We start from the raw sequence: 25,786 nt of genomic DNA, 5'->3' as shown, positions 1-25,786 counted from the left end.
GGGCCAGCCGTGGTGCTGAAGGGGGCTTGTGTAAGGGGATGCGTGAAGGTGTGGGGAGTAAGAAGGTCAGTTTGGGGTGGGGGGCAGGAGTCACTGATATCCATGGGGGATGCAGATGGGGGTTCTATTTGTCCTGGAGGTGTTCTGTCATCAGAGCTGTTTTTATTCTGCTTTTCCTGCGCATGTGTAGTTTGTGGCTCTGATCTGAGCTGTTGGCTCTCTGGTGAATCAGGCTCCGCCCACTGCCTCTCGAGGCTAGAAATGGTCCAGCCCATATTTTTAAAGACTGAGTGCACAAGATTGGCCATGAGAACTTATCCAAGAAATGAATCAGAAACTCTTCCCTTTTCACACCAGTTGGACACTTAGCAAAGTATCTTGTAAAATTTTGCCTATATTTCAGTGATTGTACATGTGCATAATCTCTGTTTTGTGTATTGTGACATGGTCTCTGTGAACATGTGGCTCCATCTCTCTATGTGTCGCTATGCTTATTGTTGTAACGGTGGCGCAGTGGTTAGCACTGCTGCCTCACAGTACCAGGGACCCAGGTTCAATTCCTGGCTCGGGTCACTGTCTGTGTGGAGTTTGCACATTCTCCCTGTTTCTGCGTGCACTTGCTCCGGTTTCCTCCCACGTTCTGAAAACATGCTGGTTAGTTGCATTGACCCGAACAGATGCTGGAGTGTGGTGACTAAGGGATTTTCATGGTAACTTTATTGCAGTGTTAATGTAAGCCTACTTCTGACTAATAAATAAACGTTTCATTTTAATTCAGTGTTGTATACCTTTGGATGTGTGTCACACAGCTTGGAGTTTTTCTCATTTCTTGCCCTCTTTGTAGTTCCTTACGCTTTTTTATCTGTGGTGATGTATATGCAATGGACATTATTCACCTGAGCTGCATTTTGTTAAACAGATATTTCTTTTGTCTTTCAGTTGGAGACACTGTAATAATTACCAATACATTGGTATTGGACTATGAGGATGTGTCTGTTGTTAAATTCTACACATTAAATGTAGTGGTTACAGACCAGGGAGGTAACACAGCCATGTGCAACCTGAATGTATCATTGACTCCCGTCGATGAGGATCCTGTGTGCGATACTGAATTTACAGCAGGTGAAGATATTTCAATGATTAATCTTTACCTCTATTGAATAGTGATTGCAATGAGTTGAATTCTCCTGTGGAATCAAATACTTCCTGCTCACAGGCTGGGATTTTCTGGCTCCACCAACTGAGGTTTGGGGCACACCCAGCAGAAGTAATTGGACTCCCGATGAGGACTGGAAAATCGCAGCCATAATTTCATTTCTCATGTGCCAATTATGAATCCCGAAAGCGTGCAGATCTTTCCATTTGTAGGGTGGAAATGTGGGAGCATTATTCCAGAACATAACATTGGCAGAAAGGAATGATCATGTTACTTTCTTGTAATCGCCATGTTCTACTGCAATAAAACTCAGAGTCCTTCCCAGGGGCAATTAGGCAACAAATGCTTGCCTAGCAAGCAAGGCCAAATTCCTGTGAAAGAATAAAAGAAATCCAACCATGTCAAAGAGACATCTTTCAGAAAATGTTGACAGCATGTTAGGGCAAAAATACAGGTTTAATGTTTCAGCAATAATTTTCATTCTGAAGGAACTCAAGTCAAAAATATAATCACAGGACTTTCATGCCAATTGATCAACCAGGTACAATTTTATAGAAATGTGCAATAATAAATTAAACATTGATGACTGCTCATTTAGATCACCAGAACTCAGTAACCCAGCAGCTAAAGGGCCGGGAGGACAGTCAGGTTGAGCAGGTAAGAACTTTTCCAGCAGCAACTGCAGACCAGGAGGAGCAAGAATTTTTCTTCTCAACCTCTCAAAGATCTCCTGCTGCAATCTCTCCCTTCCCAAACACTGCATCCTCCTGCCACCTATCCCACTCTCACGCTGTCAGCTACATGGTACCAAACCAACCTTAGATCTTCTATGATTGCCAATGGCTGTCCCCAACTGTTTCCTGTTGCAGTTTCTTGGTACAGATGTTCCCAAACAGCAGTGAAAACGTGAAAATGCAACCACATCAAAACAGATTAGGAATAGGTCATTCAGCTGCTGGAGCCTATTTCTCCTCATCTCCATTTTAAGTGGGAGATCCATTCTTTTTAGAACTTATTCTAACTCTCCCACAAGGCGGTGCATTCTTCCAGCGTCCAATGAGATTACCTCTCATTCTTTTAAATTCCAACCTGTGAGCCTTTCCTCATCCAACAACCAGGAACCAGCTTCTCTGCACTGAAGGAGTACCCTCGATGTGGTCCTGTACATCTGTAGCAAAACTTCTCTACTCTTATGTTCTGTTGCTCTTAAAATGAACAACATTCCATTTATCTTCCCAATCACTTGCTGTAGCTATTTCTTAACCATTTGTGAAACAAGCACCAAGATACCCAGATCCCTCTGTACCACAGAATTATGCCATTTCTCTCCATTTAAGTGGAAAAGTTCACATTTTCCCACATTATACTCCTTCTGCCGAAGTTTTGCTCTTTTCACTATCTATATCCCTTTGCAGACTCCTATGCCCTCTTCATAACTTTCTCTCCAATCTTTGTGTCATCAGTAACCATATATATGGTCTCTTCATTGAGCTGAGGCCAAATTCTCCTTTCTCGCTGGCAGCAGGGGCATAAATAGCTGGAGAATTCTGGCCATTATCTTGCGTAAATTAACAAAGCACAATTGATGAAGAGATCAGAGAGCCAGTGCTGTCAATCACACCATGTTTTCCCTGGGGCTTAGTTTTTTTTTAAGCTGTCTAACGGATTTGCGGGTTTTCAGCCAAGTTCCATTATGTATTCCCTAAGGAATGAAGTTAAATCGATAGCAAGAAGCGATATAGGATCAGAAGGCATAGAACCTCTGTGGGTAGAGTTGAGGAATCGCAAAGGTATAAAGACCCTGATGGAGTTATGTACAGGTCCTCTAGCAGTATTCCCCTCAGAAATTTCCACCTTTCTTGGCATTTTCTCCCAAAGGGGTGTGGGATCAGGTGAAAACTTTCTTGACATCCACTAGTCTCTGAGGCTGAAAATCCACCCTGAGTGATTATATTCAGTTTAAGATACTGATTTCCCATCCATTCCTGTTGCACACAAACAACAGGAAAACGAATAAAATTCATCCTTGTTTGAAAGAGTACAATGTTGGACAGTTTAGTACCTGTTAATTCTTGCTACTGTTTCATGCAGGACCTAACGTGACTATCTCTGAGACTAATAATATTGGAGAATTTGTTTATAGAGTCTCAGCAACAGACCCTGAAAATGAGTTGTTAAATGTGAGTTTCATTTCTTTGTTTGATCTGATTTTGAATAATACAGAATGAAAATCCAGTGTGATATTAGAACATATACTCCATCTGTTTGTTTCATGCATCCAGTTGCTGAAGAATCCTCTATCTTCCCTGCTGTTCCATTCATTATCATTTAAATTCCAGCACCTTTATTCATAATGGCGTCCAATTGAGAGGGACAGATTGCCTTTAAGAATAGAAGGCTGGCTGCAGCACCAACTCACTGCACAATACTCATTGGGCCCCCATTGAGGCCAGAGCCAGTTGATAATTTGTGGAGGCATCAGTGAACAACCCATTTGTTTGTACACTACAATCATGGTAATGAACTGGGAGCACCAAGTTTCCCTCTTGTCAACATCCAATGAAACTGGCATGGGCACATCACATATTGTGATCCCTACAACCCAAGTAAAATGTGGATGAATTTTAAACACTTTCTAAGCATACAAACTACAAGCAGGAGTAAGCTGATCATGGCTGATCTGATTGTGGTCTCAATTCTCCATTCCACTTGTGCTCAATAACTTTCGACTCCCTTGTTAGTCAAGAATCTATCTCCTTCTGCCTCAAAAATATTCCATATCCCTGCCTCCACTGCTCTCTGGGGAAGAGAATTCCACAGACTCACAACACAGGGAGGGTTCAGTTGCCTGGAGAATTAGGAAATCAAAGTTAAAAGAGAGAGTGGAAGTGCAGGTTAATGATGAGACTTTCAACTTGTTAAGGGAGTTGACAACTTAGGAGAGGTTAGTAAAGTTTCCAGACCCACGTAATAGAACAGAGCATGTAGAAGGTGGCATGAATCTAACCTCAGGCAGAGCAAAAAAGGTGACAAGTATGAGAAGGGAGGTGATCAATGCATGACTAAGGGTGTTATACCTAAAAGTGCGCAGTGTATGCAACAAGGTAAATGAGCTTGTTTGCGCACATTGAAATTGGCTAGTACAATGTTATGAGCATCACAGAGTTGTGATTGCAAAGGGATCAGGGCTGGGATCTAAATATCCAAAGTATGTGGCCTATTGAAAGGACAGTCAGATGGGCAAAGGGGGCGGGGTTGCATTGTTAGTAAGGAATGAAGTTAAATCAATAGCAAGAATTGATACCGGATCAGAAGGCATAGACTCTCTGTGGCTAGAGTTGAGGAATCACAAAGATAAAAAGACTCTGATGAGAGTTATGTACAGGTCCCCTAGCAGTAGTCAGGATTTGGGGCAGAAAATAAATCAGGAGATAGACAAAGCAAATATAAAAAAGGCAATATTACAATAATCATGGGGGACTTCAATATGCAGGTGGACTGGGAAAATCAGGTAGACAGTGGACATCAAGAAAAGGAATTTGTGGAATGTCTAAGAGATGGCTTTTTGGAGCAGCTTGTGACAAACCCTACTAGGGAAAAGGCAATTCTGCATTTGGTGATGTGTGATGAGGCAGACTTGATTAGGGAACCCTTAGGGAGCAGTGACCACAATATGATCGAATTTACGCTGCAGTTTGAGAGGGGGAAGCTGGAATCTGATGTAATGGTATTACAATTATATAAAGGTAACTACAAAGACGTGAGGGAGGAGCTGGCCAGAGCTGATTGGAAAGGGAGCCCAGCAGGGAAGACAGTGGAACAGCAATGGCAGAGGTTTTTGGGGGTTATTTGGGAGGCACAACAGAAATTCATTCCAAGGAGGAGAAAATGCGCTTAAAGCGGGGAATGAGACATTTCAAGGGCAGCAAAAAAGCAAAAGGAAAAGCATACAAAGTGGCGAGGATTAGTGGGAAGCCATTAAAAGTGAGCAGAGCATAACTAAAAAAGCAATAAGGTGAGAGAACATGAAATATGAGTGTAAGCTAGCTAGTAATATAAAAGATAGGAAGAGTCTTTTTCAGTATTTGAAATGTGAGAGAGAAGCAAAAATAGACATTGGACCGCTGGAAAAGTAATAATAGAGAACAAAGAAATGGCAAAGGAACTGAGTAGTTACTTTGCACCAGTCTTCAGGGTGGAAGACACCAGTGGGAGGCCAGAGCTCCAGGAGAATCAGGGGGTACAAGTGGGTGTAGTGGCCATCGCTAAGGAGAAAGTTCTGGGAAAACTGAAAGGTCTGAAGCTGGATAAATCACTTGGACTGGATGGACTACATTCCAGGCTTCTAAAAGAGATAGCTGAGGAAATTGTGGAGGCATTGGTGGTGATCTTTCAGAAATCACTGGAGGCAGGGAGAGTCCCAGAGGACTGGAAAATAACTAATGTAACATCACTGTTTAAGAAGGGAGGGAGGCAGCAGATGGGAAATTATAGGCTGGTTAGCCTCACTTCAGTCATTGGCAAGATTTTAGAGTCCACATTACTAAAGGTGAGATCGCAGAATATCTGGAAGTGCATGATAAAATAGGACTGAGTCAGTATGGCTTTGTCAAGGAGAGGTCATGTCTGGCAAATCTGTTAGAGTTCCTCGAGGAGGTAACAAGGAAGTTAGATAAAGGAGAACCAGTGGACGTGATTTATTTAGATTTCCAGAAGACTTTTGATAAGGTGCTGCATTGGAGGCTGTTAAATAAGTTAAGGGCCCATGGTGTTACGAGTAAGATCCTGACGTGGATAGAGGATTGGCTGACTGGCAGAAGGCAGAGAGTGGGGATAAAGGGATCTTTTTCAGGATGGCAGCTGGTGATGAGTGGTGTGTCTCAGGGGTCAGTGCTGGAAACACAACTTTTCACAATATACATTAATGTTTTGGAAGAAGGAACCGAAGGCACTGTTGCTATGTTTGCAAATGATACAAAGATATGTAGAGGGACAGGTAGTATTGAGGAAGCAGGGGGGCCTCAGGAAGGACTTAGGTTAGGAGTGGGGTAAAGAGATGGCAGATGGAATACAATGCGGAGAAGTGTGAGGTTACTTACTTTGGAAGGAGGAATGGAGGCATAGACAATTTTCTAAATGGGGAAATGCTTAAGAAATCAGAAGCACAGAGGGACCTAGGGGTCCTTGTTCAAGATTCTCTTAAGGTTAACGTGTAGGTTCAGTTAGCAGTTAGGAAGGCAAATGCAATGTTAGCATTCACATAGAGACAGCTAGAATACAAGAGCAGGGCTGTACTTCTGAAACTGTATAAGGCTTTGCTCAGATCCCATTTGGAGTATTGTGAGTAGTTTTGGGTCCTGTAACTAAGGAAGGATGTGCTGGCCTTGGAAAGGGTCCAGGAATGATCCTGGGAATGAAGAGCTTGTATGAGGAATGGTTGGAGTTTAGAAGAATGAGACGGATCTTATTGAAAATAAAAGGATACAGTGAGGCCTGGATAAAGTAGACATGGAGAGGATGTTTCCATTAATAGGAAAAACTAGAACCAGAGGGCACAACCTCAGGCTAAAGGGACGAACCTTTAAAACAGAGGAGGAAAACCTACAACCAGAGAGTGGTGAATCTGTGGAACTCTTTGCCACAGGAGGCTGTGGAGGCCAGGTCATTGAGTGTCTTTAAGAAAATGATTGATAGGTTCTTGATTAATGAAGAGATTAGGGGTTATGGGGAAAAGGCAGGAGAATGGGGAATGAGAAAAATATCAACTATGATTGAATGGCAGAGCAGGCTTGGTGGGCCAAGTGACCTAATTCTGCTCCTATAGTTTATGGTCTCATCTCTACCTTAAACAGGATATCCCTTATTTTTAAACTGTTTCCCTAGTGCTAGTCTCTCCCACAATGGGAAGTAGACTGCCAGCATTCACCCTGTCAAGTCCTCTCAGGATCAGATGTATTTTAATCGCATTAACTTTTGCAATGATTATCAAACTGACGGTTAACCGATACATGCTTCGATTGATATTTATTAATGCAAAAGGTATTTTACATCAAATTGATGACATTCGGGTTATTTGAAACAATAACCATTGCATTTTCACAATAATGTGTGCATGTTCTTTTTCAAACAATGTTTTACAGTATACAATTCTCTCACTCTCCACAATGGGTACTCTTACACTGTTTGATATTGATACGGTGGGTGCCATTTCTACAGTAAGCTCAGTGGATTATGAAGCTACCGATCAGGTACGACTATGACAATCTATTCACTTACTCAGCATGTTATGTAATGGCATCATAAAACTCTGTGTAATTTTGTGTGTGCCTTTTGTTTGTCATTTGTCAACCCAAGTGTATTGTCCAGCTCATGGTGCATGTGGGTATGAACTCTTCAGTATCTCAGTCATCGTGAATGGTTCTGAACATTGTGTAATTTTAGTGAACATCCCCACTTCTTGCCTTAGATGGAGGGAAGGCATTGACTGCTCACTGACGCTCATTTTAGGATTTGTTAGGGTCATGCAGTTCCTGACCTCATTAGAACATTCATTCAAACGTGGATGAAAGAGCTGAACTCCAGAGTGAGGTGAGAGTGACTGCCCTCGACATCAAGCAGCATTTGACCAAGTATGGCATCGAGGAGCTCTAGAAAAATTGAAGTTAATTGGAATCGGGGGAAAACTCTCCCCAAGGTGGAGTGATAGATAGCACAAAGGAAGATGGTTGTGGTTGTTTCAGGTCAACGATCTCAATTTCCGGATATCACTGCAGGTGTTTCTCAGGGCAGTGACCTAAACCCAACCATTTTCAGCTTCTTCAGATTATTGCTTGATAGAACTACTGATGACTTCTTCCATCACTTTATTGATGATTTGATGGAGTGGTGATTGATTGGGTTGGCTTTGTCCTGCTTTTTACGCACTGGACGTATCTGGACACTTCCACGTTGCTGGGTAGATGCCAGTGTTACTGGAACAGTTTGGCTAGGAATGTGGCAAGTTCTGGTCTTTAGTGCAATTGCCGGAATATTGTCGGGATCCATAGCCTTTGAAGTATCCAGTGCCTTCTACTGTTTCTTGATGTCATCGAATTGGCTGAAGACTGTGATGAAAGGGACCTCCAGAGTAGACAGGGATGGATCACCCACTCAGCACATCTGGCTAAATACAGCTGCAAATGCTCCAGCCTTATCTATTAAACTAATGTATTAGGCTCTCTCATTGTTGAGGAAAGGGAATTTTTGGAGCCTCCTCTTTCAGTTAGTTATCTCCAACTATTCATAATGCAGCAAGAATGAAAAGCTTAGTTGGTTGCTGGAACTCTTAGCTCTATCTATCACTTGCTGCTTATGTTGTTTGGCTGTAGGTAATCCTGTGTTGTAGCTTCACCAGGTTGACTGGTTTTGGGAATATCTGGTATTGCTCTGGCATGCCCTCCTGCACTCTTCATTGAACTCAGGCCGATGATAATGGTCAAGTGAGATAATGACAGGCCACAATTGTGGTCAAATACAATTTTGCTGCTGCTGATAGCCCATAGTGTATCGGCTTACACATGTAACTCCAGACCCACAGCAATTCTCATAGATGTCCAGTTTTGAGTTGCTAGATCTGTTTGAAATCTTCCCCATTTAATACACAACACAATGGAGGGTATCTTCAATGTGAAGGCAGTACTCCATCTCCACATGGACTGTGTAATGGTCATTCCTATTAACACTGTCATTGACAGATGCATGTGCAAAAGTAGATTAGTGAGGGCGAGGTCAAGTGGGTTTTTCTCTCCTGTTGATTCTTTCGGTACCAGCTGCAGAACCTGACTAGCTGCTATGTCCTTTAGGACTTGGCTAGCTTGGTCAGCAGTAGTCCTACTGAATCATTCTTGGTGATGAACATTGAAGTTCCCTATCCAGAGTACATCTTATGTCCTTGTCATCCTCAGTGCTTCCTCCAAATGGTGTTCAACACAGAGGAGTACTGATTCCTGAACTGAGGGGGGATGGTCAGTGGTAATCAGCAGGATGTTTCCTTGTCCATGTTAGACCTGATACCATGAGAATTCAGAGTCAATGCTGAGGACTCCAGGGCAACTCTCTCCTGACTGTGTCTCACAGTGCCACCACCACTATTGGATCTGTCCTGCCGATGGGAGAAGACATATCCAGGAATGATGATGGTGGTGCCTGGGACATTACCTGTAAGGTATGATTCCATGAGTATGACTATATTAAGCTGTTGCTTGACGTACCTGAGACAGTTCTTCCAATTTAAGGCACAGTCCCCTTGGTGATAATAAGGGAGACATTGGAAGCTCTTCATGGCTGGGTTTGCCATTGTCAATTCCAGTGTCTCGGTCGATGCTGAATATTCCATCTGGTTTCATTCATTTTAGGCTTTTATCGTTGTTTGGTATAACTGCGTGGTGAAATTCCACCAGTTACCACAATAGGAATTGAACCCCTGTCTCCAGAGTAACACACTGAACCTCTGGGTTACTTGTCCTATGACATTACCACCACCACCACCAATCAGGCAATGGTGAGGTCAAAGGTAAACCTTCCCCTGGAATCAAGACCCTGAGAGCGGTGTCTTCCTAACCACGAGCAGTCAACCAATCACAAGCTTGGTAATGCAGCCAGAAGGAGTAACACTGATATCCCAGAATTGCAGAGCGACCCAGGCCATGGGTAAGTAACGTGTGGAGGGGGGGAGTGTTTCACAGGGTTGGTGTTGTGGGGAAAGGGATGCAGAGGGGTTAGCAGCAAGAGCATAGGGGTTTGTCCCAGCAAACTACCCCCTCCCCCTTGCCCAACTGACTTGCCTCATGTTCAGTCCCTCAATCAGGTGCTGAGTGCCTTTAATCAAGGGATCAGCCTGGAGGTGACAAGCTGGCTACATGGTTTTGATAGCTGTGTGTGCTGCAGGATAACAGTGATCATTAATTGACTTCTTAAGGACCTCGATGGGATATAGGGTGGGAGAGAGGACCTGGATAAGATACTCTGTCAGAGAGTCGGTGCAGACTCGAGGGGCTGAATAGCCTCTTGTGCACTCTAGGAATTCTATGATTAATAGCATGGAATATCAACCAAGGGCCTCCCCGCCTGGAACTAAATTTTGACCATGACAGGAGGGTCTTTGGGTAATCCACCATCCAGACTAATTAAATGCCCTTCCCACCTCCAAGTTCATCCCAGAGAGGGAGTAAAAGATTCCCTCCCACAGCCTGGTCTTAGTGGTCTCCAGCTTTGACCCACAAGTGTTGTTTCATTACATTGTAACACACAGGCCAATCTTCATGTATTTGTGACCTTCAGACCTTCTGACATCCTCAGCGATAAACTGTGGTGTCTTGATAAATGGATCTCCTGTCAATGACTGACTCATTTTTCAGCTCAGAGAATCCCTACGCTGGGCAATGGTAGGCCACCTCCCACAACCAAAAAACCATGACATGGGGAGGCCAGGGAATCTCACCCAATACATCTCATTGAAACATAGAAGCTAGAAGCAGGAGTAGGCCATTCGGCCCTTTGATCCTACTCAGCCGTTCATTTTGATTGGCTGATCATCAAATTCAATATCCTGATCCCCTCTTCCCTTGATCCTTTAGCCCCAAGACCTATATCTATTTTTTGCTTGTCCTCAACTACATTCTGTGGTAGTGAATTCCACACATTCACCACTCTCTGGGTGAAGAAATTTCTCCTCACCTCAGTTCTGAAAAGTTTACCCTTTATCCTAGTTCTGGACTCCCCCACCATTGAGAACATTCTTTCTGAATCTATCGTATCTAACACTGTTATAGTTTTGCAAGTTGCTATGAGATCCCCTTTCACTCTTCTAAACTCCAGGGGATATAATCTTACCTGATTTAGTCTCTCCTCATATGACAGACCTGCCACCCCAGGAAACAGGCTGATAAACCTTCGCTGTACTCCCTCTATAGCGAGGACATCATTCCTCAGATAAGGACACCAAAACAATACTCAAGGTGTGGCCTCACCAACACTCTGTACAATTGTAGCATAACATCTCTATCCCTATACTCAAATTGTTTTGCTATGAAGGTCAACATACCACTTGTCCTCATTACTGCCTCTATACCTGCCTGCTTACTTTCAGCGACTGATGCACAAGGACATCAAGGTATTGTTGAGTATCCACCTCTCTCAATTTATACCCATTCAAGTAATAATCTGTCTTCCTATTACTGCTACCATACTCCTATCCACTCTACACTACATCTGCCATGCAGATGCCCACACACTCAGCCTGTCCAAATCATGCTGAAGCATCTCTGCATCCTCCTCACAGCTCACCCTCCCATCCAACTTTATATCATCTGCAGATTTGGAGATAATGCATTCAGTTACATTTTAAGCATTTTATTGAGTGAAATAAATATTCTCATATATACAGGAGATTGAGGTAGAAGCTGAAATATCATAAAATATGTTTTAACAGTTGCTTTGTATTATTTTAAGTTTCTGTTGGATTATTTTTCTAAGTGAAGAATTTTGTTACTTCACAAATATTAACTTCTCAGTCCCATTGTGTGATTAACAGTAAACATGCTGTTAAAAATCCAGTTACACCTCACTCAACAAGGCATAGCTTTATCTAAGTTATTTTTTATAGTGAGATTAATGGCATAAAAGAGAAAGTCCACATGAATTCAAGTAGTGTCTAAAGGTTTCTATTTATGGGGACACCAGTGCTTATTGTGGAGCGTGAAAATGCCATCAGAAACCTCCTATTTTCATTTTTAACTGTTCATGTACAAACACAAAAAATTGCTTTCAGTTGTAAGGAATGCAAACACAAATTGGGGCCATTGTGAAATTCCAATCTCCAGGTTGTGTAGCAAGTGAAAAACTATCACAGCTCTCCCATGTTCCTGATTATTCCACTGCCTTTTATGCAAGAGACAAAGATACAACAAAATCCAGAAAACCTGCCTCTGTTCACTTAATTTATACGGTCACCAAAGCTAAACCTGGATCATGTGCATGAAAACCAAAATTAATTTCAACCACTCACAGAGGTTCGCTTGACTGTACACACTAAATCTGCAACCTCTTTTACCTAAAAAGACAAGGACAGCAGATCTGTATCACCTGCAAGTTGCTCTCGGAGTCACACACCATCCTGATTTGGAACTAGCAGTGCCACGGGATCAAAATCATGTGACTTCCTTCCAGTAGCATTGTGGGTATACCCACACCACATGGACTGCAGCAGTTCAAAAGACAGTTGACCACTACCGTTGCAAGGGCAATTTGAGATGGACTATAAATAATAGTCAAGCCAGTGATACCCACATCCTTTGAAAAAAAATTTAAAAAAAACACTGCAGTATATTTTGACCAATTACTTAAGTTTTACATAGCCCGCTGTTGTGACCAAGCCCAGCACATCACATAATGAAGAAGTTTATTGACACAAAATGATTATTCACTGAATTGTAGCAGATATATTAGTTGTAGTTGGTTTCCAGTAATGAAAATGTGATTATATCTTGTCTCTCTGCAGCTACAGCAGTATCATGCCATGGTTTCTGTTTCTGACCCAGCAGGCAATACCTGCACTGGCATTGTAACGATCCACATTGCTGATGTCAATGATGAAGTTCCAGTCATAAGGTTTGTTATTAAACTCGTTTATGTGGCCACATTTTGGGTTAACACTGTATTTGAGAAAAAGCATCAGCTTTGTTCCTGCATATAATATTTATAATTTGGGAGAATCATAAATTCTGACTTCAAATAAATACTATTTGGCAATAATTGTCGAACATTTTCCTTCTTAATATTTAGGGTAGATTGAGATTACATTTCCTATTTGTGCCTTTTTTATGCTCAAAATTGTTTTAGTAATCACAACTTCGCTTAATCCAATTGAAAAGTAAGATCAATATCAAAAGATTCCAGGTTGCACGTTAATAATGAACATCCATTTTCTAGTCAATGTCCTTCGAGTCCAGTGTCAGTGGATGAAGAATTACCTGCTGGAACAATTGTAGCTTTTCTATCAGCTTCTGATAATGACACCACTGATAACCTGACTTTCTCCTTTGGAATCCCTGAAACTGATTTCCAAATTCAGCAAGGTAAGGGAATTGACATCTCTTCATTCAGTCATTTCAAAGAGAGAATTCAGAACAAGCTATCATCTCAGTTTTTGTTTCCTGTTTTCCCTCCCTCTTTTCAACCACTATTTATTGATATTGATATATCCATTATCTAGTGACTGATCTATTTATGGAACATGGAGATTAGCAGACTGGTTTTCCAAAGTCAGTATTGGAACAGCCAAATTATTTTAGGCTTGGACCTCACTTAAATATTTCGTGTTACCACCCACCCAGCCGCCCCTTGTCTTCACAGTTTACCTTATACCAAATATACTAGAGCACTAACATTGTGTCATAGAATTATAGAATTGCTACAATGCAGAAGGAGGCCATTTGGCCCAAAAATTCTGCATCAACTCTCCAACAGAGTATCTTATACCCAGGCCCTATCACTGTAACTCCACATATTTACCCCACTAATTGCCCTAAACCGCTACACATAATATTAACCAACTTATCTCTCGCTTTCAGTTGGAAATGGCGCATGGATTGTTACTAATTCCATTTTGGACTATGAGAATGCCTCTGCGATCACAGACTACCAACTAAATATCATTGTCACTGACCTGGCATCTCATGTCGCCAGCTGTAACCTAAATGTGTCTTTAAGTCCTGTCAGTGAAACTCCTGTTTGTGACCCTCAGTTTGTTGCAGGTGAGTAGGGTGAAAAATGAATTAATCAGTACTTTGACTGTCAGTCTGTTGATATGCAAGGGTATGTGTGTCTTGTGGACAAATTTTGACTTATGTCTATGGAGGCTCTGCTATAGAATGGAAGGATGTGTCTTTGCTGTTTTCTGTGTGCTAGTAGGAAGAGCTCAGTGTGTATAGCGATACTCCCACGTGGAGCTTCATGGAGAGGTGGGGAGTGTAGGGTGAGGAAGATGAAAAAGGGAGTTGGTGCGATGATGCAGGTTTGCCTGACCACAGTTTGTGCTCAAGTTGGGCCTGAGACAGATCCGTTGGTAAGGATCACAGCTTGCATACCATTGTGCAGCAAGGACAGTGAGGAGTTTCTGCAGGCAGCCAAATTTAAGGAGGATGTTCCACAGTTGCTCCCAGTTGATAGAGTTGAAGACCTTTGTGAGGTCAAAAGGCCATGAATAGAAGTCGCTGCTGCTCTCTGAACTTTTCTTGCAATGAAAATTCTATCCATGCGTGTCTTGATAGTTAGAATCTGTATTGTGACTCTGGTAGGAGCTCTTCAGCCTTGGGAAGATGGCGATTGAGAGGGACTCCTACAGTGACCTTTCCCATGGTGGACAGCAGGGATACATACTTTACAGTTATCTCAAACAGTCTGTTCTGACACAATTACAACACCTTGATCCCCTGGCATTCTCTCTTCCTTCCAGGTGAGGGAGATTAGGTCATGTCTTAATGTTAAGTGTACTTCTCCACCATATTTTAGTATTTTGGTAGGGATTCCATTTTCACTGATGGCCTTATTGGTTCTTAGCTGTCAGATGGTATTTTGAACATCATGGCGAGCTGGGATTGTGTTTAGGTTGTGGCGGGATACATGCTATGGGATGTGGTCAAGGGCATTCATGCCAAGGACTGAGTTTCAGTTCAGGTTTATTTGCTTCTCCCAATGACTCTTTGTCCTCGATGAGCACCATTCCTTTCCCAACTCTCACTGGAGTAAGTTCTTCAGTGTTTGGACTGTAAATGGTCTTGGCTGCACTGAGGAATCCAAACTTGTCATGATTATCAGTGAGTTGTTGTATTTTCTTTCTATTCATTCCTGGGACCTGTGCATCGCTGGCATTTGTTGCCCATCACTAATTGCCCTTTGAACTGAAAGGTTTGCTGGGCTATTTGAGAGGGATTCCCAGAGTCAACCATTGTAGATCTGGAGTCACATCTTGACCAGATGAGATAAGGATGGCAGATTTCCTCCCCTAAAGGAAATTAGTGAATCAGATGGGTTTTTCTGACAATTGACAATGGTTTCATTGCAAAGGCAGCCCATGGAGAATGTATTCGTCTTTCAATTTAGCTTTCCATGAAAAGGTGGATCTATCACCTTGTCTTTGAGATGGCCTTCTGCTGCTCACCATGTATTACTCAAAGCGACAATATCAATGTTGTTGTGTCAGAGTTCCTGGGCTCTGATAGTGATGTGGTGTTCTGTTCTGTCACTGTTGGGGTTGTCCATTAGAGTCCTGATGTCCCAGGATCTGAAACTCATTTTAAAGGAGTGGAAGATGCCGGTTTGTGGATTTATTTAAAGTGGAGTGGCCGCTGCTCACCAATGACTACACGGTTCTGACAGAACGAGAACTATGTCCAATGGCAGGGAGAGCTGAATCGATTGGAGATCAGGGTCCAGCTGAGAGATAACACACACATGGGTAATGTTGCCACTAATACCCCCTATCCTGGGGTCCTGCAGTCCAGCCAGCTTTTGGCTTGATTTGCAGGAAGATAATTGGATTCCAAACATGCCCTCCTGTGGCATCATTCCTACCTAGGGCTCAGGATGGTGACACATCAATCAATCAATCTCTCACTCGCTCATTAACCCTTCCTCGCTCATTAACCCTTCACACACTCAAATCTCACTCATTCAACTCACACCCCTTCACCCAATCCCTTTAATGTTTCCTGCCATTCCTGCTTGCTTGTGGAATGTTGTGTTAATTCACTGATGGTGGCCGAGTTCTAGCTGGAGTGGACAGAGCCTTGGTCGGTGCATGTGTGTGTTAGTGAATGTGCTTGTGAGCAAATGTGCGTTGGTGGATGTGGTAACTGATGTGAATATCAGTGAATGTAGGTTTCAGGGTATTTGTGTTTGTCAGTGCGTGTGTTAGGCCTGAGGCCTAGCTGTGCCTAAACACAGGCATGTGCTGATGGGAATAGGGACAGCCAGACGTGGTGGAGAGCCAGGGATGTTGTGAGGAAGACATGGGGGAAGCAGGGAAAAGCCAGGGGAAGGCATGGCAAGTGGGGGAGATGTGGGGAGAAGCTCGGGCCCAATCCAATGTAAGAGAGAATGGGTTTTAAAGTTGCATAGGTTGCTGGTGAGACCACATCAGGAATATTATGCACAATGTTGGTCTCCTTACCCAAGAAAGGATATACTGGCTACAGAGGGAGTGCAACTTAGGCTCACCAGACCAAATCCTGGGATGGCAGGATTGTCCTCTGAAGATAAATTGAAGAGTCTGGGCCTGTGTTTTTTCTAGAGTTTAGACAAATGAGAGATGATCCCATTAAAATGTGCAATATTCTTAAAACGCTCAACAGAATAGATGCAGGAAGGATGTTTGCCCTGTTTGCGGGGGGTGGGGGGGTTGGGCGGTTCTAGAATAAGGAAATACATTCTCAGAATAAGAGGTGGACTATTTAGGACTGAGATGAGGAGGAATTTCTTCACTCAGTGAGTGGTGAATCTTTGGAAATCTAACCCCGTGAGGCTGAAGGGGCTCAGTCATTGAGCCTGTTTAAAACAGAGGTCAACCGATTTCTACATTCCGATGATGTTAAGGGACAGAGGGATCATCCTCAGTGATAAAGACCATTACAATACATTTAATTATTGCATTAGGAGTATTTTTATTCTTTCATGGAACGTGAGCTTTGCTGACAAGTCCAGCATTTGTTGTCTTTCCATAATCACCCGAATGCCAAAGTTACTATGATAAATTCTGTTCAACACATTGAAATGCTTCATCATTGGTTTGTCACAAGCATAAACTAATTTACCATCATGAGCACCATTAGATACATATTGAGATGATCCTGTTTTCAGTAATCACCTTTCCTTTGTTACAGGACCTGCTGTCAGTATTGCTGAGGACATTGCAATTGGTACCTCTGTCTACAAGATAACAGCATCTAACCCTGATGGATATGCTTTACAAGTAAGTCCTTTCTCATTGTCAGATGGTTTAGCTCTAGATTGAGCTTATGACATGAAACCTAAGTTTTCATCTGTATTTTGAACCATTTTGTTCCTTGTAACAATATAAATATCTTCTTCTGAGTTATCATTGTCTTCTTTTCATCCCAATCAGCTTCATATTTATCTGAATCCATCAGTTCTTCTTACCTATTCCCTTCTTCCCTCTCCTCTCCTCCTTTCCTCTCACACCCTGTGTCTCCTCTCATCAACTGTCTCTCTGTCCCCTCATTGCCCCATCTCCATTTGACTCCAGTTCTCTCCTCATTCACTAACCTTGCTGGACACAAACACAGCACAAGTTCCTGACTTTCCCCTACAGCAGCACCAGGGATCAACTAGGAGACAGTGAGTGGAATTTTTTTATTTTCTGTCTAAATGTCAGCTCCGATGTTGAAAGCAGACGCTAGCCCACTGGCTGCAGTGCCCGCTGTATTTTTAAACACTTGCACTAAAAAATCAAGGAGCCGGTTTCCATGACAAAAGAGGGCCTGCTTGGCCTGAAACATCCGCTATTCACCAATCAGGGTGCCCCAGTGTCAGAACGATAAAGATAGATCAAAGGAATCACACTCACCCTGACGAATCTTTCCACTTCCACAATGGAATGCGCAATCTACCTCCCCTATACACTGTCATGGAACAAAGAACAGTACAGCACAGGAACAGGCCCTTCGGTCCTCCAAGCCTGTGCTGCTCATGCACCCAACTAAACCATTTGTTTGTATCCCTCTATTCCCAGTTTGTTCATGTGGTTATCTAGATAAGTCTTAAACAATGCCAGCGTGTCCGCCTCAGCCACCTTGCTCGACAGTGCATTCCAGGCCCCCACCACTCACTGTGTAAAATACATCCCCCTGACATCTGTGTTGAACCTTGCCCCCCCCTCGCCTTGAACTTGTGATCCCTTGTGTTCATCACCTCCGACCTGGGAAAAAGCTTCCCACTGTTCACCCTATCTATGCCCTTCATAATTTTATGCGCCTCTATTAGGTCGCCCCTCATCCTTTGTCTTTCCAGGGAAAATAACCCCAGTTTACCCAATCTCTCCTCACAGCTAAGACTCTCCATACCAGGCAACATCCTGGTAAACCTTTTCTCTCTCCAAAGCATCCACGTCCTTCTGGTAGTGTGGCAACCAGAATGGATGCAGTATTCCAAATGTGGCCTGACCAACATTCTATATAGCTGCAATGTCATACGCCAACTTTTATACTCTATGCTCAATCCAATAAAGGCAAGCACACCATATGCCTTCTTCACCACCCTCTCCACCTGTGCTACCACCTTTAAGGATCTGTGGATTTGCACACCCAGGTCCCTCTGTGTGTCTATACTCCTGATGGTTCTGCCATTTATTGTATAGCTCCCCCCTACATTAGATCTACCAAAATGCATCACTTTGCATTTATCTGGATTAAATTCCATCTGCAATTTCTCCACCCAATTTTCCAGCCTATCTACATCCTGCTGTATTCTCTAACAATGTTCATCACTATCCGCAACTCCAGCTATCTTTGTGTCATCCTCAAACTTACTGATCACACCAGCTACATCTTCTTCCAAATCATTTATATATAATCACAAACAACAGAGGTCCCAGTACAGAGCCCTGTGGAACATCACTAATCACAGACCTCCAACCAGAAAAACACTCCTCCACTGCTACCCTCTGTCTTCTATGGCCAAGGTAGTTCTTCACCCATCTAGCTAGCTCACTTTTTATCCCGTGAAATTTAACCTTTTGCATCAGCCTGCTATGAGGGACCTTGTCAAACGAAAATGGAAACTCACTGCCCCACAGAATACCAACTGTGTCCCCACCACCGCCACCAATCACGCCCCCCCCCCCCCTCACACACACACACACACACACACACACACACACACACACACACACACACACACACACACACACATCTCCCTCAAGGAATCTTCCCAACAATGCCAGGTTCCTGCCTGGGTATGATCCTCTGCACCCCTCATCCATTCTGTTTGCCAGTGCCCTGTTTTTAAAAGCCTGTTGTAAAACATGCCAAAGTGACGTCACACTGCTGTGTGGGGACTTTTCTACATGAGTCAATGTTACAGCGGGAAGGCTGGCTAATTATTGGGCAGGAACCCAATTACATAACGCAGGGGAAGGGAACAATGGGGAGGGCAGGGGAGTCCCACTGACGTAAAAGACGTTTTGTGACCTACCCTTGATTCTCCGCTCCCACTGTCATTCCCCCCCAGTAGATTCACACTTTGAAATAAGAATAAAAATGCTGGAAAAGCTCAGCTGGTCAGGCAGCATCTATGAAGAGAAACAGATGTTGCAGTTGTTTAGGCCGGTGGGATTGTCCCAGCCCGCTGTAAAGGACAGAGGTTTGGCTGAGTGCCCAGATTCTCCAACCTTGCTGCAATGGGAGCGTGGTGTGAACAGCCAGTAGGATTGTGCCCAAAGATTTGAGTCAATGGTCTTTTACTGGAACTGTGGAGGTTATCACAAAGATCAGATTGGAATGAGGCACTCACTGAATGTTAAAATGGGCGGCGTGGGCTTGTAGGGCCAAAGGGCCTGTTTCCTGTGCTGTCCTGTTCTTTGTTCTTTAATTCAAGTAGGACATTCAATACTAAGAGTGTCCAAGTCTGAATCCAGAAGGAATTGGAATTCCCATTCCTTATGTTTAATCTCAACAATTGAGATGGAAGAAAGACAGATAATGAAGGTTATCTAAACATTTACCTAAATGAATTATACACAACACTGACAGAAATATAACTTTGATTTCTTTCAGTATTCCATCCTGTCGAGCTCCTCCACCAATACCAGCGCACTGTTTGACGTGGACAATTTGGGTCTAATCACCACAGCAGCTGATTTGAATTTTGAAAATGGTGACATGGTATGAGATACATTATTACTACTGAACAATGAGAATATCTTCAGCACAGAGACTTTATTCCAGTCATTTTACAGACTGGGATCTAGATTTCATTGACGGATTTAATCGTGAGTTTTGTTCTTTCTCTTCAGCTTTTCTATGCTGTGGTATCTGTTAATGACACTGGCTCTCCAAGCCTCACTTGCACAGGCACAGTAACCATCACAATTACTGATGTCAATGATGAAGTTCCAGTCATCAGGTACGTCAGATATTATTCCCCTGTTGGCAGACAAGATCAGTTCTCATTCCGACTGATGTTTCTTCAGTTTATTAAACAGGAATATTTATCACATTTTCAGCTCCTGTCCATCGACGACCTTAACCCTGAATGAGGAAGTGGCTGCTGGGACAACACTAATAACTTTATCTGCCTCAGACGGTGATGACAATGAGAACCTGACGTTTAGTTTTGCAGTAAATGAACCTTCCTTTGAAATCAATCAAGGTATGCACACAATTAACTATAACAAACCAACCGGACATTGGCCGTTGTGAAGTCTGGTGTATAATATTTATATCTGTAGCAATATGTGGGTGTCAACTTTCTTACTCTGTTTTTTTCCCAGTTCATTATGTGTTTCTTTGTCCTGTGCTGTGTTTCTCTTTGCTCTGCTGTTTTTACTTGGATCTCTGGATACGATGTTTCTTCACAGTAAATCTCACTGATCGTACATCTACATAATCTCTGTTTTGTGCATTGTGATAAGGCCTCTGTGAACATGTGGTTCCATCTCTCTGTGAGACTTGGTGCTTATTGTTATAATCTCATTTTAATGCAGTGTTGTATATTTAATGATGTGTGTCTTACAGCTCAGAGCTTTTCTCATTGGCACTCAGTTTGAACTTTCTTGTACTGCTTTGTCCTCATAATGCTTTTCTCTGTGGTAATGTAATAATTCATTCTTGTGGTTCATTTTGTGCTGTCACTTTACCATTTGGTGTATTGGTTTGTGTTTTTTTTGGACTATTATGAGTGAGAGATTAATTCAGATTCATTAAAAGTGATACATTCTGGAAAACAGTGACCTTAACAGGATAGTGCACATAGTGGCCAATGATGATTTAAAAGGGGAACTTTCAGCACTTGATCTGGGACTTGGATGTGTTTACCTTGTCAAAATAGGTTGGTGTTTCCTTATTGAGTAGTATTGCATTTCTCTTTTGTGGTCCGTCACAATCTGTCCAGTATTCCTCACTGCTCATAAACTTCTAGATAATTGCTACCAGCAGTTCCAACCCATCATGCGGCAATATTCAGCAAGGAAATATTATTTACCTCATCTTCATTTGATTGAAACAGATACTTCTTTTGTCTTTCAGTTGGAGACACTGCGCTAATTACCAATACGTTGGTATTGGACTATGACGATGTGTCTGTTGTCAGTTTCTACACGTTAAATGTAGTAGTTATGGACCTGGGAGGTAATACAGCCACATGTGACCTGAATGTATCATTGACTCCCATCAATGAAGAACCTGAATGTGGCGCTGCATTTACAGCAGAGACAGGTGAAGATACTTGAATGTTTAATCAATCCAAAATGAACAGTGATTGCAATGAGTTGAGTTTTCTTTTGATAACAATTTCTTTCAACAGATAATTTCATTCTTCAAGCTCCAATTATCAATCCAGAATGGATGTACATCTTTCCACTCGTGGTGTTTTCAGAGACAACCATGGTTGTACATGACAACAGTAAAAAAAAACTGCCACATTGGGAAACAAAATGCAGTTTCTATCCTGCATGTTGCTGAAAAGCTGAAGTTCCATTAAAATGAGGCTGGGAGTATGACCTCAACAGAGGACAGGATTTAATAAGTGCTCAAGACTTATTCTATTTCTCAGATTTAAAATAGTGCAGGAATTTGCGATAAGGGTAATTAAAATTTCAAAGGAAATAATTAATTGAATAAAATAATTAAATAAAGCATATAACTATGGCAGGACAGGTGATATGTCACGAATGCAGCATGTGGAAGTTCATTGATACCGGTGTTAATAAGGACACATGCATCAGCAGTAAGTGTCTGCAGCTTGAGCAGCTTTGACTCAGTCATTGAGCTGGAGGTTGAGCTGCAGACAAGGAGGGTGAGAGTTAACTGGCCACTTTTACCAGGAGGCAGTCACACCACTTTGGATAGGCTCTTCTGATTTGGAAGGTGATCAGGGACAGGAGGGTGTGGCTGCAGCTGAAAGAGTTAAGGGGATCCAGAGGACAGGAGTGCATGAATGTCAGCCTCTGCAATTGTCTCACAAGTTTGAGATCCACTTGGCTTATGTGAATGCAAGTTGGGGCCAATAGAGCGGATGGGCTGACTGACTGTGGCACTGTGACACAGGAAACCATTCAAATTGCGGGGCAAGCACAAAGATATGTAGTGATAGCAGGGGACGGCACATTGAGGAGGATTGACACTGTTTTCTGAAGTAAGGAGTGAGAGCTCAGCCACCAAGTTGCCTGCATGATGCCTGGATTCAGAATATCTGCTCAGGGCTGGACAGGAAGTTTCAGGGGCAGGAGGAGGATGTAGTTCCACGTAGGTACCAACAACAGAGGCAGGATGTGGAAAAGGCTCTGCAGTCAGTATGAGGATCTTGGCATCAATTTAAGAAGCAGAACATTAAAAGGTAATAATTTCTGAACTACTAGCTCTGTCACATGAAAATTAGCTCAGGATAAATAGATTAGAAAAATGAACACGAGACTCAGACTGGGGTAGGTTCTGATTCATGGCACACTGGCACCAGTACATGTAGAAACAAGACAAAGAGAAAGGCACGAAAACGGGAAAAGATAAACAGGCTAGGACAGGAAGGGACAGAGCACAAATCAGCAGATAAGCCTAGATGCTACGAAAATACAAAACTGAAGACTCTCTATCTAAACAGACGTAGCATTCGAAACAGAACAGATGAACTGATAGAGCAAATAGAAACTAATAAGTATAATCTGATAGTGATTACAGAGAGGGTGACAACATTACATAGATTGGGACCTGGATATTGAAGGGTATGTGACATTTAGGAAGGACAAGTTAAGAAACCAGGGAGAGTGGCTCTGTTAATTAATAATGGTATTAGCACAATCGAGAGGGGTGACTTAAATCCTGTAAATCCAAATGTAGAAGCAATTTGGATTGAACTGAGAAGGGATAAAGGCAAGAATTCACTGATGGGAGTGAGGAATAGGCCCCCTAGTTATAATTACACAATTGGGAAGAGTAAAAAGAATAGTGGGTGCTAGTCAGAAATATGATAATCATGGAGGATTTTAATCTATGTATAAATTGGAAAAATCAGATGGGAAAAGGTAACCTAGATGAAACATTCATAGAATTAAGAACAGCACATATTGGAGCCAAACAGACAACACGCTATATTAGAGCTAGTTTTGTGCAGTGAGATAGGATTAATTCCAGAGTTGACGAGGTTGGCTTATGAGGAGACACTGAATAGACTGGGACTATACTCATTGGAATTCAGAAGAATGAGGGGAGGGATCTTATAGAAACATACAAAATTATGAAGGGAAAAGATAAGATAAAAGCAGGGAAGTTATTTTGACTGGCAGGTGAAACTAGAACTAGGGGACATGGCCTCAAAATATGGGGGAGCAGCTTTAGGACTGAGTTGAGGAAGAACTTTTTCACCCAAAAGATTGTGAATCTTTGGAATTTTCTGCCCAGTGAGGCAGTTGAGGCTACTTCTTTGAATGTTTTGAAGGCAAAGATAGATAGATTTTTGAACTGTAAAGGAATTAAGGGTTATGGTGAGTGGGTAAGTAGGTGGAGCTAAGTCCATGAAAAGATCAGCCATGATCTTATTGAATGGCGGAGCAGGATCGAGGGGCCAGATGGCCTACTCCTGCTTCTAGTTCGTATGTTCTTATAATTGATAACCTCATAATGAGGCATCCCTATGAGCAGTGATCATAATATGATTGAATTTTATATTCAGTTTGAGAAAAACGTGTCTAGTATTTCAAACTTAAACAAGGGCAATTAAGAAGGCTGTGTGAACCAGCCTTGGTAAGTAGTCTCACAACACCAGGTTAAAGTCCAACAGGTTTATTTGGTAGCACGAGCTTTCGGAGCACTGCTCCTTCATCAGGTGAGTGCAGGATTTGTTTCACAAACAGGGCATATATAGACACTGACTCAATTTACAAGACAATGGTTGGGATGCAAGTCTTAACAGGTAATCAAGTCTTAAAGGTACAGACAATGTGAGTGGAGAGAGGGGTAAGCACAAGTTAAAGAGATGCGTACAGTCTCAGCCAGGACAGTTAGTGAGATATTGCAAGCCCAGGCAAGTCGTGGGGGTTACAGATAGTGTGACATGAATGCAAGATCCCGGTTGAAGCCGTCCTTGTGTGTGTGGAACTTGGCCTTCAAAATAATAGCTGTGAATAATGTAGAAACCTGAGCGAGAAAACCGTGGGTTGCTGGGCAATTCTAGCATTTTCTGTTTGCACTTCCAGAATGATAGGCAGCATCTTTCCCAAAAAATCAAGGTTTTCATGAAGACCGTGAATTTCTTCACCATAAAAAGAAATAAAATTGTGCCACCATCTTCCGAGTTTAGCAATCGCGGTGATTCCATTTACTTTTTCCATTGGGATTATTGCTAGATCTAAAGTGAAAATCTCCTTGAAATATTTTTGAAATACTTCAGTGGAATGTCTTTAATGTGAACTGATTTACTGCCGTTAGCACCATTGTTTATACATTGATATAATACTGTTTAGATGAACCGTATATTCTTTGTTACCAGGACCTTCTGTCACAATTCTAGAGACTGCTGCTATAGGCACCTCGGTCTATAAGGTAACAGCATCTGATCCTGACGGAGATACTTTACAAGTAAGTCCTTTATAATGATACCTTGCTTCTGTTCTTAAATATGTTTAAGACGTGCAATCAAAGTTTTTACTCTCAGTCTGAATCATTTTAGTACTTACTAAAATGGTGTGTGCATGATGGTTTACAGGAAATTTTAAGATATTCAGGTACTCGAACTGATCAGAGTATAAAACCCCTGCTCATTGTAACAGTGTTAACTTTCTGTTAATAGATTCCAAACTGTTGATAACAGGGTCTTGTCAACCAGGAGAGCTGCAGGTGCCTTCTTTTTTATTTCGGAGATGGTTATTATCTGTGTACTCCTTTTCCTAGCCTTCCTTTTTCCCGCTCTCTTGTTTCCAGTCCCGCCCATCACAGATCTATTGTTAATCCTCTGCCTCAATGCCCATCCCTTTCTCCTGTCTTCCAACTCCACTTTCCAGTTTAATTTCTTACTCTCCTTTCTCTATTCCCCCTTCCTCATTACTTATCCCAATCCCCACAGCCCCATCATATCCACACCTCCTTCACACCATCTCCTTTCTCTGTCTCTTCCTCCTGTATTCACTGCTGTGTTCACTTCTTTGTTTCTCCTTCCCTCTTCCTGCCTCCCGCCTTGCCTCATCTCTCCAACTCCTCTCCCTTTCTTCAAGTTTCTAGGTGTCCAGATCACCAACAACCTATCCTGGTCCCGCAGATGACACGAAGATGAGTGGAAAAGCAAATTGCGTGGAGGGTGTGGAAAGTCTGCAGAGGGATCTGGATAGGCTGAGCGAGTGGGCGAGGACCTGACAGATGGAGTATAATGTTA

The 25,786-nt window shown here is 42.5% G+C and overlaps 1 protein-coding gene across 1 annotated transcript in view; it reads left to right on the top strand.

The window, feature by feature from the left end:
- LOC145355610 (protocadherin Fat 4-like) overlaps window positions 1-25,786 on the top strand; it is a 143,787-nt gene that overhangs the window by 41,664 nt on the left and 76,337 nt on the right. The window contains exons 22-34 of the mRNA XM_080207855.1: window positions 940-1,122; window positions 1,755-1,813; window positions 7,297-7,404; window positions 12,693-12,802; window positions 13,124-13,269; window positions 13,765-13,947; window positions 17,074-17,162; window positions 19,984-20,091; window positions 20,223-20,332; window positions 20,433-20,578; window positions 21,454-21,642; window positions 21,731-21,829; window positions 24,908-24,996. Of these exons, the coding sequence (XP_080063981.1) occupies window positions 940-1,122; window positions 1,755-1,813; window positions 7,297-7,404; window positions 12,693-12,802; window positions 13,124-13,269; window positions 13,765-13,947; window positions 17,074-17,162; window positions 19,984-20,091; window positions 20,223-20,332; window positions 20,433-20,578; window positions 21,454-21,642; window positions 21,731-21,829; window positions 24,908-24,996 (1,619 nt within the window). The remainder of the gene's footprint in view (window positions 1-939; window positions 1,123-1,754; window positions 1,814-7,296; window positions 7,405-12,692; window positions 12,803-13,123; window positions 13,270-13,764; window positions 13,948-17,073; window positions 17,163-19,983; window positions 20,092-20,222; window positions 20,333-20,432; window positions 20,579-21,453; window positions 21,643-21,730; window positions 21,830-24,907; window positions 24,997-25,786) is intronic.

The sequence above is a fragment of the Carcharhinus amblyrhynchos genome, chromosome 19 (assembly GCF_965287045.1).
Source record: "Carcharhinus amblyrhynchos chromosome 19, sCarAmb.v2.hapA, whole genome shotgun sequence".
Lineage (NCBI taxonomy): Eukaryota > Metazoa > Chordata > Chondrichthyes > Carcharhiniformes > Carcharhinidae > Carcharhinus > Carcharhinus amblyrhynchos.
The sequence above is the reverse complement of the archived record's forward strand: the minus strand, read 5'-3'. Positions and strand labels throughout refer to the sequence as shown.